Source organism: Trematomus bernacchii, unplaced genomic scaffold (genome assembly GCF_902827165.1).
Source record: "Trematomus bernacchii unplaced genomic scaffold, fTreBer1.1, whole genome shotgun sequence".
In the NCBI taxonomy this organism is placed as follows: domain Eukaryota; kingdom Metazoa; phylum Chordata; class Actinopteri; order Perciformes; family Nototheniidae; genus Trematomus; species Trematomus bernacchii.
In genome coordinates, this window is record NW_022987313.1 from 8771486 (window position 1) to 8789164 (window position 17679).

General features: G+C 40.1%; 3 protein-coding genes across 4 annotated transcripts in view; 1 reads left to right on the forward strand and 2 right to left on the reverse strand.

Annotated features, from left to right (window-relative positions):
- Positions 1–356: 356 nt before the first annotated feature.
- On the reverse strand, positions 357–2505 carry LOC117477308 (NPC intracellular cholesterol transporter 2-like). Its single transcript, XM_034124021.1, has 5 exons — positions 2362–2505; positions 2004–2107; positions 1317–1424; positions 1053–1225; positions 357–896 (listed from the first exon to the last, which is right to left on the reverse strand). The coding sequence occupies exons 2-5, from the start codon at positions 2083–2085 to the stop codon at positions 810–812; spliced, it is 450 nt and encodes a 149-aa protein (XP_033979912.1). The 5' UTR covers positions 2086–2107; positions 2362–2505; the 3' UTR covers positions 357–809.
- Positions 2506–2794: 289 nt separating this feature from the next.
- On the forward strand, positions 2795–4523 carry isca2 (iron-sulfur cluster assembly 2). Of its 2 annotated transcripts, XR_004555390.1 has the most exons (5): positions 2795–2901; positions 3119–3293; positions 3738–3853; positions 3943–4386; positions 4421–4523. XR_004555390.1 is itself a non-coding variant. In XM_034124322.1 (4 exons), the coding sequence occupies exons 1-4, from the start codon at positions 2843–2845 to the stop codon at positions 4115–4117; spliced, it is 525 nt and encodes a 174-aa protein (XP_033980213.1). In that variant the 5' UTR covers positions 2795–2842; the 3' UTR covers positions 4118–4523. The 2 variants fall into 2 exon arrangements, 1 of the variants encoding a protein (XP_033980213.1); XM_034124322.1 differs by having other exon boundaries at positions 3943–4523.
- A 76-nt stretch (positions 4524–4599) lies between these two features.
- eml5 (EMAP like 5) overlaps positions 4600–17679 on the reverse strand; it is a 35215-nt gene continuing 22135 nt past the window's right edge. Inside the window, exons 21-44 of the mRNA XM_034138203.1 lie at positions 16782–16923; positions 16536–16688; positions 15408–15539; positions 15185–15273; positions 13963–14139; positions 13621–13822; positions 13412–13538; positions 13111–13125; positions 12099–12107; positions 11415–11493; positions 10996–11125; positions 10571–10669; positions 10134–10154; positions 9584–9757; positions 9269–9477; positions 8954–9111; positions 8710–8824; positions 8433–8621; positions 8095–8267; positions 7462–7624; positions 7259–7362; positions 6624–6777; positions 5903–6003; positions 4600–5811 (exon numbers count right to left, since the gene is read on the reverse strand). Coding sequence (XP_033994094.1) covers positions 5775–5811; positions 5903–6003; positions 6624–6777; positions 7259–7362; positions 7462–7624; positions 8095–8267; positions 8433–8621; positions 8710–8824; positions 8954–9111; positions 9269–9477; positions 9584–9757; positions 10134–10154; positions 10571–10669; positions 10996–11125; positions 11415–11493; positions 12099–12107; positions 13111–13125; positions 13412–13538; positions 13621–13822; positions 13963–14139; positions 15185–15273; positions 15408–15539; positions 16536–16688; positions 16782–16923 — 2952 coding nt within the window. The 3' untranslated portion in view covers positions 4600–5774. The remainder of the gene's footprint in view (positions 5812–5902; positions 6004–6623; positions 6778–7258; positions 7363–7461; positions 7625–8094; positions 8268–8432; positions 8622–8709; positions 8825–8953; positions 9112–9268; positions 9478–9583; positions 9758–10133; positions 10155–10570; positions 10670–10995; positions 11126–11414; positions 11494–12098; positions 12108–13110; positions 13126–13411; positions 13539–13620; positions 13823–13962; positions 14140–15184; positions 15274–15407; positions 15540–16535; positions 16689–16781; positions 16924–17679) is intronic.

Sequence of the window (17679 nt, forward strand, 5' to 3'; positions counted from 1 at the left end):
AGGGTTATTATAAAACGTATTTAAAGAAATTGGTTTTCTTTGGATTTATACAAATATTCCTTCTGCCGGTCGTTCTTTGGACCAATACCTTCTCAGAATTGTTTGTCTTCATTAAGTCATGTATAACAATCTACACATTAGCAAGACACATTTACTTTGAAATAAGGACAAGTTGGTTTAATCACTAGGCCAAAGCCAGTCTCTGCATTGTCATAAGATTATTTCGGAGAAATTAATAAGTTTGCCTTTTAATTCAGTGCACATATGACAGGTATTTTGGATCATTTGAAAAATGCCATAATGGTCCTTTAGAATAATTTGTACTCAATCACTGTTCATATCATAGTCACACTTGGTCCAGATTATGTTTCTTTATTATAGTTTATGTTCACTTACAATTTCAAAATGTCATTCATCTAGTAGGACAAGGTCAGTAAGAAATATAACAAAAGTGTTAGTAAAGAGGAAGTACAGTTTGTACCTTTTCCGACTACACAGCAGCAAGTAAGACAAGTATGCACTTTAGTGGAATGTGATTCAGCGTCAATCACACAAATCAATCGCGTTGCACATCCACATTTCTTAATGTTGACTGTTAGGCAGGTCACAGACAAAAATCAGCAGTTCAAGATGTGCAAGAGCAGCAGAGTCTTGTGAACTAGTGAACGTGATTACACCTTAAAACAAACACAATGAGGAATGAATAAAATTAGATCTTACGAGAATCATTTAGTATCATTGGTTTTTACTCAAAAGCTAAATCCCTTTAAAATCAAACAATCACTTGGTGAAGAGGTACTTCTGCTTGTTTAGCTCACAATCTTAACTGGGAACCGGATGCAGAACAGGTCTTTTTGGTTGTCGTCTCTCAGTTCCCACTCCACAACCAGCTTTATCTAGAAAGACAGAGTGCAAGCATGATCAGTGAACATAGTGTGTTTCGTTTCTTACAATTAAAAAAAGTTTTGAGGAAGTGAAAGAACTAAAAATGGAAATGTTTTTTAGTTATTAAAAAAGGAAACATTGTTGCCATTGTAACATGTACTACTTACTGAAGGATACTGAGTCTTCACAGGAAGCAAGTTCACATAGTTATACTTCTGCTGCTGCTGGATTGGACACACGATGCCAGACTTGCAACCATCTTCAATGGGAATGGGGAATGGGATGGGAACTCCAGCAATGATACCGTGAACCAATGCTGTGCTTGTTTGGCTCAACACATCTGTAGATAAAAAAAAACACAAAAGTGAGGTCAAACGTTTAACAATATATGCATTTATGTTCTGGATGTTTAAAAGTTAAGGCACCCTTACCACTGTTGAATGTCACATTGACACCGTAGGACACTCCTTTGTGTAGTTCACATGGCTGATTGGGACAAGGGGTAATGTCCACTGTGACTACTTTGCCAGTAGTTGAGCCTGAAGAGAAAATGTTATCTTTTATAAAACACATTTTTTTTTTAAAGTTGACGTTCAAAAACAAAAAAGGAAAGATTAAATGATAAAAAAAGAACCAACTGGCTGCTTCATGCTTAAGTGAGCCAATTATAAATGTTGTTTAAAAAAAAATCCCATATTGGGATCAATACAGTTCTATCTTATCTTATAAGAGGAGTTCATTGTTGTGACATAACAATTTGAAATATAACAAATGGTGTTCAGAAGAGGAAATTATATATGTGGGACGGGACCCACTTTATTTGGACCCAGACATGTAGTACCGAAACAGTCAAGTAAAAAAAAAATCAAATCATAAAGAAAGTTTTTAAGCAATCCAACGCTAAGGGTGTAGGTTGGACAAAACAGCTTGAATACGTTACCTTTGTGGTCTAGTAAACTTTTGGTATCAGTTCAGAATCGTTCAAAAATATAATTTACAAGTAAACAGATTGCTTCTCTCCCTATTGGATTCAGTTCAATGTGTTCAGCTCTTTAGAATTATTTACAGAGCATTTGAACGTCAATAAAGTGGCGTTGGTTAAGTTAAGTAAATCTTACCGCAGTCAAGGAATTTCACCGGCTCCGCACAGGTGAATCCCATCAAGCAGAACAACACGATGATACCAGCCCGGACATCCATGCTTATTTCTTTCCGTGAGACCCTAAAACAAGGAAATATTGAGCATTACTCAAAAGAGAAGTACATTACAGTGAACCATTCTGATTTAGAGTAGTCAGCAGAAAGTGTTTAATCACATGACTCAAGTGTTTGTTCCCCCAAATGTCCAGAAAGTAGCAGTGATTATAAAAGTTAGACACAAAGAAGACATACTCTTTGACTACCTGGCATAATGAAATAAAAAAACAAAGATTATTATAGTTATAACATAGGAAGTTAAAAATGAACACACCGCACCTTGGTAGAGCTTCTTACAGTGTCCAAGTGAAGCCGAATACTGCCTGGCACCTTTTTATTTCCGTGTATCACGAGATTGCTTAACGCCTATTTATCGGAAGTGGGTATTTATTAGCCCGCAGTTTAGCCTGTCAGAAATCCTCTCAGGCTAAAAAAAAACCGCCTTCTGTGATATAATCGCCAGATAAAACCCTTAAGCAGTACATTAACTAATTGTTCTGTAAACTAAAACCTCAATTTCAATATATGGTGGCATATGTTTTGGGGGAACTGTTCCTTAGAGGCAAAAATTAAGGTATCAAAAACCTATGGGGCCCTTACCCAAATACCTTATTATTGGCAAGTTAACTGACGAATCAAATGTCTATATTGCACTGATCTGGGCGTTTCTATTTGACAGACAACGATTTCCGCCAATCAAAGCGGGATCTTCCTCTACTCGACGGTTGAGGGTGGAACTTAGTAACATTTGTTATGGAAGATGTTATTCGTTGGAGCTATGATAACTGCGTCAAAGTCAAAAGTATTAAGCCTTGCCAGGTAACGTTAATCTGTCTTTTATCGTACAAATAATTTGTTATCATAACCTACAAACAATCTCCTTGGGGGTAGGAAAAACAACGGTGTGTTAACGTTTTACTAGGTAGTTAGCAAGCTAGCCCGTAACACGCCACTGTTAGTTAGCTAGCACGTTCTAGGGGTTGCTATTTCCTTCTGCTGTATTGCTGTCTGATGTTTACGTTACAATGTTTTACAGGGCTTCAACTATTCTGAGCAACATCAATGTGAGCCAACAGTTACACCGACTTCCCCTGAGCCCCCAGCCAGCTCTTTACACAGCGGGGCTTCAGCGCTTTAGCAGCGCCTCGACCCAGGAGCAGGCTGCTGTCTCAGCTCCATCTGAAGTACGACTCACTGAGTCATGTGTGAAGGTCAGCAGATACCCATGACAAGCATCATACTGTTTGCATGTCTCTAAATAACTTAATGATACGTTTGCAGATTGAATAAAGCTGGTTCTGTACCACAAGATTTTATTTGTCCACATCAGAGCCAGTGTTGACAATGGAAGAGCTACAATATAAATGTATCACCGCTACGTGTTACTGTGTAGGGAATATGGGCTTTAAAGTATAGAGTTATTCTACATCTGAGACTTTTGACTGTGAGTACACAAATGTATTTGGATTCTGATTTACTGAGGTGCTAATTGTTTCTTGTCAAAGTTGTTGATATCTGAAACCAGTTATGGACATTCCAGCATAACCTTTTGTGGTATTCGACATTGTGATGCTGCTACTGTAACTGCATGTGTTGGGTTGTTATTTTAAATTGTACACGCCATTAACCATGCTCATGTCCCTCCTTTAATCCAGAGACTAGAGGAAATCATGGACAAGGGTGAGTTTCTGAGAATCCATGTAGAGGGGGGAGGCTGCTCCGGGTTCCAGTACAAGTTTTCTGTTGATAGTAACAGGAATGAAGATGACAGGTAAATGGCCACTTGGAAGCTATTGTTTCACACTCATTGTTTCCTGATTGTTTATTAATCCCATCAACTCTGTTTCCATCTGCATCCAGAGTGTTTGAGCAGGGAGGAGTGGGCATTATCGTGGATCAGGACAGCCTGGAGTTTGTGAAAGGAGCCACTGTGGACTTCAGCCAGGAGCTGATCCGCGCCACCTTCCTCGTGCTCAAGAACCCTCAAGCGGATCATGGCTGCTCCTGTGGAAGCTCCTTCTCTGTCAAGCTATGACCCTGCTTGCTTATGTCAGTGTTACTTAACACCCCAGTTCACCAGTTTATTAGGACTGTGTACAAAATACAGTAACACATTATAGACACGACTCGATTCAATGCACTCGTACTTCTGGTTTTGTCGTTGTGAAACTACTTGAACCGAATGAAATGTATCAATTAATCATTATGCTATCATGCAGATAGTGACAGTCAATGCTAATTGTTATCCGAGTACACAATACTCAAATGTAATCTGTCATTCCTGTCATGTATTCAAACGAAACAAAGACCCTGTTCAAGTGTTTTAGTATACAGTGCTAAGGTTTGCCTCTCTGTGTAAAATATGTAAATAGACCATATATTGATAGCAAAGAGCTATAATATATTTGTTTTGTCTCAAATAAAACTGAGTGAAACTACAATATTTCTTCAGTCAATTTCATTAAATCCAGATTAATTTCATCATTGTTAGTGAATTCATATCACTCGAGGTCATGGTTGCTTTTTTATTTTTATTAAAGTGGAATTTAAGAAACATCTCACAAAAAATATACAAAAAGAATATATACAAATGATATTTACACTGGTATAATGTAAATCAAAATATGCAGCAACAACTTTTTGTATAGTTAAATGTTTTGCACTTTTCATATTTTCTCTGATAAAACATTCCATTTAGGTAATATATCTGACCACACAAAACATTTACTTACTGTTTTAAAAAGTCACACTGTTCATAGTCATGAAAATGCGACAATTATATGTCATAGCAGCACACTGAAAAGTGAGAAAGAGTTGCAACCGTGTATTGAAACATCAATTTACAGCTGTTCTTTTTTTTTGTTTTCTGTGGAATTTGGTTCGGACAGATTGTCTTCCAGTAAGCCATGCACACCCACTAACCACAGACAAATCCTCAAACAAGTATGCGCACGTTTTACATGTCATGAGGGGAACACTGCCGAGGGAGCTTTGAGGTCAACCAGTCAACAACACAACCACGTAAACAAACCATAAATGAACCATGAGGGTTAACACAGTGACCAGGTCAGGTGTACAGTGCATAGTATGCTTTGGCATGCTGACATCCAGAACATAACAGTGGATGTTACATTCAGGAGGAAGGCCACAGGATTTGCAATCACCAGTAAAAATAGAACAAACAAACGACTACATGATCCAAAAAGTAAATCCAACGTAATATAAAAAAGAAACAAACCCTCATAAATTGAACTCTCAGATTAAGGCTAATTCAGTTTGCTACATGTTTTAAAAAATGGCATCGTCAGTAACACAATTGAATAGGCCCGCCAAATGGCAAAACTGACTAATACACAGATGCACTCATTCTTTCCAAACAAAAAAGCTATCACTAAAATGATATGCACATACTGTTTAAGAGAGATGTTTTTCTTTTCTTTTTTAAGGATGATGTGATGTTGTGAGCGCTGGGCTGTATGCCCTCCGCCTGTGTTCACAATCAGGACTAATGCTGTGACAAAAATGAGCCTTTCACATTAATGCATGCACCGAGATTTGAGGCAGTAAGTCTGATCACCACTCATTTACAAGCTGCCAGGTCTGTCCTCCTCCTTCTCTCTGTTGAAATGTATCTGTTAGTGGGATTTTTTTTCTCTGGAGATTTTGGTGAGACTTTCTCTTCAGGATGTTCCTCAGTGAGGGGCATGGACACACCTCCACACAAAGAGGCTGGACAGGACACGGAGGAAATAGTATTTGTTTAGTATTTGATTGTCATATGATTTGTAAACTGGAGTGTTATTTTGAGCTTCAGTCTTACCTTCTGTCATCTCCGCCGGCGCTGACCACGTAGCGATCTCCATTTGTGAAGCGAACATTAGTCAAGTGAGCAGAATGGCCCATAAAGCGTTTGTGTTTGGCCTGAAAACAAATCACATACACGTCATTCAGGTGGAAACTAGAGTCAAAAACAGATTTATCTAAGTGGCTTTGTTATACAAGGCATTGTCATGTTATACTTTAAACAGACACATTATGTACTGTATATTAGTGAGTCACTGTAAAACGTGATACATAGTTATCATGTAGTCAGATAAGGCAGAATAATCACACAGTCACAGGTTAAAACATTTGTAAAAATAAATGTGAAGCCAGTTTTCCATAAACATTTCTTATGTTCTAGTTCGGTGGTGGTGCTAATTTGGAAAAGGGTTATACTGTATGTGAAGTGCATGAAAATCTCAGTTTTTTTAAAACCGATGGTTTTGAATTATTAAGTTTGTAAAAAAAGTGAGATGATCCTGGTTAAAGTTGGTGCAGTAGACATGTTTCATTAAGACTTTTCTCTCTGTGTTTCCAGGCTTCATGGCGTCAAAGTCTGAATTTTTTTCAATTTAACACATTGTGATTTACAGTGAGTATTGTGAAAGTGCAGGGAAATATTTATCATCAGACAAATGGCATATTGTAAACATTAATGTCATAATACATCAATGGCAAAACGACAGGCAGTAATAATAATATGATGCAATCATACTTACAAACTTCTCTGGACATGGAAAGTCTAACAGCTTCACCATTCCAAAGTCATCGCCTGTGACGATGTTAAGGCCCGAGTGGGACACGCAGGCACACGTGACGTCCGCTTTGTCAGTGTTGCGGGACCAGATCCCTACCACCTCATCCCCAAGGACACTGCATACAGAAAGGGAGAGACATTTCATTTTTGGCAATTAGGTTGTTTGTAAGTGCAAGTGAAGTAGAGATATTTGTCTCAGAGTATGAGAAAAAACTCATTTTGAGAAAATGGCATTTAAACATGTTTATGAAAAATTCCATACATTTTGCAAGACCACTGTGGATAGGAGAGAATGTTTAACCTATAGATATTACCATGAAATCCAGTTGATTACTTGAATTACCGGTAAGACAATTATTTTTAGGTTATCAAATATGCATGTGATGCCTTATCTATTGCTAACGTTTGGTGAATTCAGGAGCAATCCTAGAGACACAAACAGAAAAATTGCAGTAAAACTAACACCTAAATGTGTATTTTGGATTTCTTTCCACTGAGGTAGATTTTTAATTGAAGCCAAATAGACCAAAAAAAAAAATCTAAAAATGGACCAGTACATAAAAAAACCACTATGTTTTTGCCTGTTGTGTCTCTCACCTTGTCCAGGTGGCCCAGGTAATCCTGTCGATTTGCGACTGCTCTGTGACCTGCTTCCCGGATGGCACCTCGTACGCCAGTCGTTTATAAGAACCTGTGGAGATCTGTTTCAAAGCAGGACAGGTTAGGGAGCATACATCCAGCATCTGTGGAGACAAACATGCCCTGTCATGCAAGTTGACGAACCCTCCCACGGTTTATACCTGGACGTAGCAGCTGTCAGCAGAGAAGTCCATCTGCATCACGAAGCTGGGGATGTCCCTGCAGCAGTTGATGCGGTTCAGCTGCGGGCCGTACGTCAAGTCGTAGAAGTCCACCGCGCTCTCAGTGGAGCCGACAGCCAGGTATCGAGAATTTGGACTGAACCTGTGAGACGGATCGGAAGTGTTACAACAGCCTGTCTATACTGGCATGTTTACTTTGTGGTGTGTAGGGGAGGTTTGACATATTTCTGTCAAAACACAAAATGTAAATGTGAAATAGTTACCCATAATAATTTGATTTATATAGTGCTGGTTTATTGGTGCAAACATGTTTTGTTCATAGCTTCCCTGGAGGACACACTGCGGTTTCAAATGGGCCCCGGCAAATGTCTTTACTTATGCATTATTGAGGACCATTAGCCCCAAAATAAATCTGATAATATGAATGGTAAAACTAACAAAAGAGTAACCTCTTTCCTAAAAAGTTATATATAATCTTTCAAATAGATAAGGGTAGACGTTGTTGTGCCTTTCATATATTCAAAAAAGAAAAGTTCTAGCTCACTTTAGCACTCTTCATGCATTAACCCAACAGTGTCTTGTGTAAAGTGTCATACTTTTCGTTTCTTTTACCTAATATCCTGGATAGGCGAGCGCCGGTCCCTTTTCTTGCCCCAGATTTTGAGGGATGCCACCAGCAGGATGATGAACTCTCCGTTCTTCATGCCGATGGCCACCATGTCTCCTTCAGGACTGTAGGCGATGGTGCGCGCTGGGTGGCCCAAATTCACCTTATTCAGCATCTTCTGTTTCCCCAACACGGCCATGCAAGATAAGCACCCACTTGTTAACAAGGTAACTTTGTGAATAAGGAAGCCATGTTAACTTCACTTGCAACATCTTGAAATACTGATTTAAGTTTGGAAGTACTGGGACTATGTTTCTGAGAGGGTGGAGGTAACATGGCTGACCTTCTCTGGGATGTCCCACAGACGCACTGTGCCGTCCTCTGCAGCAGACAGGAAGACATCTCTGGAGGGATGGGTGCCCAGTCCCCAGATCGGTCCGTCCATGTGTCCGTTCACCAAGATGTTGCACGCTGCATTCTTCTCTCCTACTTCAATGATCTCTGCATTCCTGGTCCCCACAAGGATTTTACCCTGACACAAGAAACAGCAAAACATGTTAATACACACATGATGGGGTTTGAAAATCATTTTATTGAGTGCGATATTGTCAGTAACCTACCTTTCCTCGGCAGACAGAGCGAACGCAGTCTATGACTTGTCCTGTTTCTAACCGAAATGCTCTGCAGCGTTTCAGCTCCTGGTCCCAGAGCTTCAGAGCGCCTCCCTCCTTGGACCTGTGGAGGAAAACATCCATGTATTTAATCCCTCAGTTTAAGAAAAACACAGTTTAAATAATATGTATGCGTATCTGTGGGCTCCCTAATAGGTAATGTGTTGTATTGATGTAACCGAGCAGCACTTACGGTCTCTCCTTGCCCCCGGTGACGATGAGGCCGTCTCTCAGTGTGGTGTACATGGTGAACACAGGGCCCGTATGAGCCTTGGCCACAATTCTTACTAGAATGTGTTCCTTCCACACACACACATCCCCACTTATGGTACCTGTAAAGGTCAAGTTATTCTGAAAAGAAAACAAATCTGCACTAATCTAGTGGCCTAACAGCAGAGCGAGCAATGCAAAAACAATTCACAGCACAAACAACACAGCTTGGGATCAAATTATGATGTCATGTGTGATTTTGAAGACTTTATTTTTGAATTGGTTGGAAGGCACTTACAGCTCCAAATGCTACAGACAGCATGGTCTGCATCCGGGCGTCCTCTATGGAGCTCAGCACACCTTTTTTGCTGAGCAGAGCGCGACCGGCTAATGTCCAGAAGCGCACATGCTTGATCCCCACGGACACAAAGTGTGTGTCAGAGTCCGGACGAAACTCTGCCACAAAGATCCTCTGGGTGTGGCCCACCTGGCTGGCCACTTTGGCACCTAAAAATAAAGCAGAGTGCATTAAGGATTGATCTCGCAACTGTAGGGGGACTTTCTAATCCCCGTAAGGAGGTTGAAGTTTAAGGGAGGATTATTTTTGTTTTACCTTCCTGCCACTTCCAGATGGTGACGGTGTGTTCAGGGTCCAGGCCCACAGACAGCAGGAGTTTTCCTGTGGCACTAAAGCTGACGGAGCAAACCCCACCGGAGTGGAAGCAACGCAGCACCGACAGAGTCTGCTTGGTCATGGCGTCCCACACATGGATCGATGGAGAGGTGGCTGAGGGACAGATAAGGAGAATTATTTGTCTATATTTAAGTATTAGATATTAGTTTGACTCGTGTCATGAGTAAACCCTAAAAAGCTAAAATATTGAATAAATGGCTTCTTTATTTATTGGGAGTCTCTTAATTTTACACTAAAATGTGACAAACCTTCAAAATAAAAATGAAAGTAGAGTTTAGAAATATGCCTTAATAGATTTTTTAATTATACTTGAAGAAAATTTGATAAAATCAACAAACCTATTGAAAATGAAATAGCCACTAGATGGCAGTAACGTAAAGTATATAATGAGTTAAAGACCATCAAATATTTCTTCAGAAGTAACAACACATTTCCTTTTACACTCACACTAATTTTTAAATGTCCTTACCTGACATGTCACCAGTATCACCTGAAAAGAAGGAAATTCAGATTTATTTACAGAACCAACAAATCATTTGTTCATTTTTTGTGACAATAGTGGCTTCTGATATTAACTTCTACCTTCAAACATTTGGGTCATTTACAGATTACCATGTCTGAATCTCAGTTATATGTATAGACTAATATTATTTTAAGCTGCTATTGCATATCTTCTGTCAATTTCCTGTAACTGTGAGTCTTTCTGTGAGAAAAGTGGCAATCCCACAACTATTAAAGTATGTATTCAGAAGAGATGATTTTTGCTCTATAGCACAGATACGTTTGTAGGAGGGGGATAGCTGTCTGTCATGTACCATCATCCCCCTGAACAATGCAGAACATGTGATACAGAGAAGAGAAATGAGGCGTCTGGTGACACAGGAGGTCGATTTCTCACAAACATACCTACTTGGCCAGTAGCCACCACGTTGGGGAATTTGGGATGTTGATTGATTGTCAGGCACAGAATGTCGTCACTGTGTTCTATGTAGAAACTTTGGCAGGCTGTAAAAAACACACACACACACACACACACATCAACACATCACACACAGACACACAATGCAATACATATGTTTGATTCGATGTAATGATATGATGCTGTACTCTACAGCTATCGAACCCAGTATTTATTCACAGTGCTTGTGATACTTTAAATACCTTCTAATACAATAATGATAATACTGCCTAATATTGCACCATTTTGAATTCAGGACTTTTACTATTAAATGGAGTATTTCAAGACCGCTGTATATCTATTTAATTGCATAGTGTATTTGCTTATATTGAACAGTAACACTGTCAGTGTGTAGTCCAGACCGTCTACTCACAGGTCGTCAGGTTGAGCACGATGCCGACCGAGGCCGTGTGGTAGATGATGTCCGCCCCCTCGTTGAGGTAGTGCACGTTATTGCGGCAGTCATTGCCACGGTAACCAAACACCAGCTCCAGCACCAAGTCCTGTGGGGGAGTCGGGGAAAAAAAAGACCGGCAGAAAGTCAGAGAGGTCAGCACCATGACAACGAAGATGTTCAGAGAGCCAGCGGCTGAATGAGCGAGTCATTATTCGATTAGAGCATCCTCAGAGGCTGTCTGGACGGAGAGCGAGCACACAGCGTCTTCAGATGGAATAATCACATTAGAAAACCAACATTTTGAATATTTCTGGCTGCTCTGAAAGACTTCCCTTCTGAATATGGTATATATAAATGACTTTGCTGTTTTGGGTAGGATGCGAGGTCTTTCTTACCTCAATGGGTCGCTTCTTTTTGCCCACGTTGTTGGTCTGCAGTTTCTCAGGCTGTGGCAGTGCTCTGCTGACAGGAGGCCTGAAACAGACAGCTGTGATGAGACGGCTGCCACAGAGCTGCTTCAAATGCTGATCACGATAATAATGATGACGATGATGATAATATTACACCTGTCTGTATACATATTGGGCAAACATCTGCTCATAAGTGCACACAATATGTGATGTTTTCATGTGAAGAAAGGACAATCCTTGCTTTTCTATATTTTTTTATTACATTTTGTATCAAGGTTGTGTACAGAGTTTTCTAATAACAATGAAGCAATGAAAGGACGAGTTTTGAATAAGGTGACTGAGTGGGGACCTTTCAATAAGAGTGGAATGCTAAGAATACAAAAAAAACAACTATATTTAATATCTACATGGCAGAACTTTGTCCGCCCACATCTTTAAGCAGTCAGTCAATATAAATTACTTAAAAGATTCAACAGCATCACTGACTGAATATGTGTCATGACTACTGGAAAGATCGTAAGGACAAACACAGTAACGGCAGGGTGTGAAGGTATCTAAAAGACGAATAGTAAGCATGTGCTTCATGTTCAATCTACAGATATCTACATGAGGTCCAAACCTGTGTGTGATCTATAAAGTAATACATCAACCTGAAATTAAGCATCTTACCTCGACCCTCTTCATGGCAGCAATAACAAAGAAAAAGTAAGAATTATAAATGTTCCTCACCACTGTCTGGCGGACACATCAAACACAACATTTCAGCCACTGAGGAAATAAAACACACAAGTCAGTACCACTGTGTTACCATGACAACTTAAACCCATTTCCATGACAACTGCTGCCCAGACATTGCTGCGTGGATGTTTGCTTGAAAAAAAATGTCTGGAAATCGATTAACCTGAAGCACCCTGAGTCTGTGCCTCAGAGGATTAGAATGATGGGAAGCCCTGTTCACAGAAGAGCTGCAATGATTTATTTGATTCATTGATTAGTTGGTATTAATTGCCAACTATTTGGATAAGGGATTTATTCAACTTTAATCATACACGCTTTTCTCTTTGCTTAATATCTTTTCTCTTTTGGAAAAAACTGAGATTTGAGGAAACCTAATTTTCTAAATGTTCTGACATATTACAGACCAAAAACGAATTGATTAAACAAGAAAATAATTGGCTATGAAATATAATTTAGTTGTAGCCTTTCTTTGCTGTAGAACCAGACCTATAAATAAAATACTTTAAAAGAAGATATCTTTTATAATCGTTTTGTATTTGTACATTACAATATTTCTTTTGGTGTTATGTGCTAAATTAAGATTAAGATGAAGAATTTTAATCTTTGTTTAAAACCAGTTCAGATGCTGACTACTATAATGGGCATTAAAGTTAATTGAATTAAAATTGAATTGTGAGCCCCATTTGTCCTTCGAGACAAAACAACAGAAAAGCAGCTCATTAAATGAACATCCAAAAGAGCAACAAACCCTCAAACGGTAATTACTAAAAACGATTTATACTGAGGACATTTCACAGGCATCAAGGCATTGAATATAAAACATTTGACAACATAATCTAGTCAGGTATGTTGTTACTTTGTCTCTCTGTTAAAAGACATATCTGAACTACTCCCTGTTTAACCTTTTGTCCATAAATCAACATACATGAACACAGGAGCTTACCTGACCACCCCTTGTCTTCAAGTAGAATTAAAGAACGAAGCAGGATAATGACAGATGGACAGCCATTAAAGGAAAGAAGAAGAGCAGAAAAGGCTGAGTTATTTCAAAAGGGCAGGGAAAGGGAAGGAATTTCACGCAGGAAAAGAAAAAACATGTTGACAGAAGAAGGAAGGTTGGGCTTCATCTTGATGCAGGAGACTTATTTGTTGTACTGTGACAGGCAGATATTTCTAAGAGCATTTTTTGACAGTGCCAGAGTTTCTTTTGAGCAAAGCTTCATCTGAGCTGAAATGACAGATACCTTTCGTCCACAGACGGCTCTTTCAGCTGCAGGTGGGGTTTCACACCCGTCATGGGTCGCATGTTGGTGGATAAGGCCTTGATGGTGTAGGTGATCTCGTTCTCTCTCGTCACATCGCTGTCATAACCTGAAAAAAGACGGGAATGACTCAGGTTTGAGCAACGGAAACATTCAATGAATAAAAAGCTCATAGGACGCCAATCTCTCACCTCCATCGTCCTCACTCTCGATGTCCGACTCCTCGCTGTCACACTGTTTGAATTCCCGGTGGCCCTCGGGCTCATGGGCCCAGATCATGAGGCACGTGTCGCTGCCGCCGACCGTCACTAAGAGGCTGTCGTCATGGGTCCATCGCACATTGGTAACATGTGTGCTGTGGGCCACATAGCGCTTGAACTTTGCATACTTCCCCTGCGGGAGAGGGACAACATTTGTTTAATACGTGTGACATTATCAGAAATTAACATAACATTTGCATGAACCAAAGCCTCAAGGCTTAAGGCGTTCAAGCCCAGAAATACAAAGAATGAAATATAGGCACTGTGTCGGACCTTGACAGGGTATCTGAAGAGCTTCACGTAGCCCAAGTCGTCCCCTGTTGCTAGCACCTTCCTGTCGTTACTAAGGCAGGCGGCGGTGACCTCTGTGACCTCGTTGATCAAAGGCCAGATGCCCTCCACAGACGATCCCAAGACACACGTCCACGTGCTCCAGTCGATCTTATCCACCTGAGACAAGAGAGCAGTAAGTCAAGCTTCATTTGAAATTTCACTTACAAAACGTTTTTTAATTTAAATGATTTTGGTTCACTTATAGAACTTGTTACACATATAAATAAAATCATCAGTCTGATCAAATATACCTTTTCAGACTGTTCCTTTTGGACACAGCTGCTTTTTTGTTTGTTTCACATTTAACACACCCATATACATTACTGACTTTCACATTTGTTTAAGCTTTGTTAAGTTGTGAAGTTTTCCTTTATTGCAAATAAATATGCTTTGTGTTCCCTTAAACCCCTCTGGTCTCCCATCTTTGTTACAGCAATTGAGGCTGTAACACATAAAAAAAGTCATAACTTTTCAGTTAATTATAAACCAATGCTACTTAAAAATAAATGACTTTTTTATAGCATTTAACGAAGGGAGAACCTAATCTGCAATAAACCTTATTATGATTCAGATAGAACAACAATACAAAAATGTACTCAGGCTAAGCTCATAGAGCCTCTACAGTCAGCAAATCAACCATAGAGAGCGTTATATCTTGAATAATGTGTTATATATTGTGTCTCTGTTACAGCAAAATGTCCAACTATTCCTTTAAAGGTCCCATACAATCATAGAGAATATAGGAGGGAAGGTAGATAGAAAGGAAAGAAGGTGGGAAGAGGAGTAGCAGCGTCTCAACTTGTCAATAATGATCCTGTGATTAAGTGTACAAGAGAAGAGTGAAATGCATGGCAGGAAGAGAGAAAGGGGAGAGGAAACACGACCTAGCAGCATCTATCATCTCTGACCCTTATTTTCTTAATGCTCCCCTCTCCGCTGTGTGCATGGTGTCTGAATGTCACACTTTATTAAGGGGACCCTAAACACTAGTCTTCTTCCACTGCCAGATTTAGAATGAAACTGGTGAAAAGTGGGCCGTGATAATGCTTCACTGCCCCTCCTCGAGCGAGCCTCCTCTGCTCCCAAAGGAAAAAATGTGGGCCAACAACCGTAACCAGGGCTGCTCCCTGTGGCCCCCCCCCCCCACACACACGCTGCTTACCTCTGTCGCTGGGATCGTCTGCCTCTTGCCGCGAGGAGCCTCGAAGAAAAACTGTTCCTTTGCTCCCGTGTTGACTTGGAGTAGTTTTCCTGTGAATGAAACAGCCCAGTGGGCCGCAGTGTTTAACTGAGCTTTAACAGAGACATTTTGAATATGTAATTGTTTATGTCGCAGTCGTTTGCAAGGATTTACTGAGACAATTGTATTTAAGGAAGCATTGTACCTCTCTTGTCCCAGTCCAGATGGGTAATGTAGTTGAGGCATCCTTTGCACACCCCAACACGTTTGCTGCTCATTACATTGTAAATATCCACAAAAGTGTCTCCTGATGCCACTGCAAGGTACTTCCCAACACCTGAGCAAACACAAGGGAGAGGGTGGTTAGTTATAGACAGGGGTTTTACAACTGTGCTCCAGACAGAGATATTAAAAAACATTGCTTTGCAATTTGCTCAGAGTTCAAACGTGTAATTCATCCAATATTCTGGTTAATTACTGCAGAACTAATTGCATTACACTCATGTCAGCTGTACTTTATATCTAGAGCTAACAAGCACATTCTGGGCATGCAAACACTATGATAATGAACATAGTAAATGTAATGACCGCTAAACACAGGAGCCTATTCATGTCCCAGACTCCTCAAGGTCCTTTGTTCCCTCTTAACAGGACACTTTAAGGAGACCTTTTAAAGGGTTATGTTTTGACAGTTTCACTTGGTCAAATGTTCAATATATCATGTTGTAAAAATATACCTACAGCTGATAGCCTACTGGTGTTATACTCTTTGAAATCATCAGATTTGCTGGCAAGATGGTTTACTTTCTTTCTTGACACATTGGCTGAACAGACTTTTACTTTGAACTGCAAAGATAGCCCTTACCAACCTATTTTTCTCAAGAAAATATCACGCTTGTAACATACGGATGAACCTATTTGAACCATACTGAAACACATTTCGAGCTTCACACTGCTCTAAACAGTGAGTTCTGGTACAAGATGGAGGCCCGTGGGTGTTGGGTTGAGAAACAGGATCGATTGCATTGTGGACTAAGGTTAAGTGTCCAGGAGAGTTTAGTTTCTTGCTCTCACTTTGTCTGCACTCAATGTCACTCATTCCTATTTTACTGGCTCTCCATCATGGCCTTATTACAGAAAGCAATTCATTTGGGTCAGGCCTGCAGCAATATCTCCCCCACTGACAGCGGGAGGGAAATGTGTACACCTGCTGAACTTCTGCATCCTACACACTCTCAGAGGCTTTGAAGGGCACACAGATTTTAGAGGCCTGTTTATTTCTCAGACAGGATTTCAGGGGAGTTTTGTCAGGGTGAAGAGTTGAGTGGCAGACCTGGAGAAAATCTGATATCGGAGATGATGTCCTTGCGATGGTGGAAGGACACCAGGTCCTCCAGGGTGTCTGCGTTCACAATGAGGAAGCTGCCGTCATTCAGGCCCACCGCCAAAGCTTTGCCATCAGGGGAGAAGCAGCAGCAACGGCCGCCTGTGGAGGACAATGGGTTTGTTAAAGCCCCTGGGCCAGTGCACTTCCTGTCAGAGGACGCACTCATCTGTTAGTGTCTGAGCAGTGACTCACCTTTCCTGAGCTTGCGTACAGCCAGCATGCAGTGGCTGGGTGAGAGGTCCCATATGCGCAGTGTTTTGTCATCGCTGACAGTGGCACAGAGAGGGAGATGGGGATGAGTGGCCAAGCCCCACACTTCACCTTCCATGTGACCCTGCAGACACACAAAACAAAGTCAAAATGAATTTCATTTGTCGACTTAGTCAGGAAACTTTTTGGGGGTTTTTAAAGAAAGAATGTACTTAGCATTATTCTTTGATTTAGTTTCTTTAACGAAATCACTGTGTTCTCCCTTAATTTACTTACAGGACTAATATACGGTTTAAGCCATACTGTCGGATAAGTCTAAACAGTTAAATGAATAAAACATATATTTATATTAATAATATATATTTTTTAATAAAGGGGTTGACCGATCAAGTTTGTTAAAATAATAATGGATACTTTTTAGTAAATATTGAATATTCTAAGATTCTGCTTGTTTGCTATTTTTTATATTTGTTTATTTATTTACCTATAATTCTGTATGTTATAATGATAATATAATATAATCTGATTATTATTATTATTATATATTATATTCTTATACCATTTTAATGTTAAAAGAACTTCTTGGTTAAGAGAACATGCAAATCTACCTAATCTTTATGCTGTATGTTCCTCCTTCCTGACATCAGCAATTGACTCAATCAGATATATTTATGTGATAAATATCTTATATAAGCCGCAGGATACTATAAGAAACAACAGGCCTGTTGCCTACACAGCAGCCGACTGAGGACAACCTCTGGTTTCTCATCAATTCATCCCATCCATCAGAATGTGCCTGTGTAGTTTGAAGCATTTGAAAAGGGCAATCAATAGCATCGCTCTGGCTGCATACAATTAAGGGGGCCGGGCCGACGCTGAA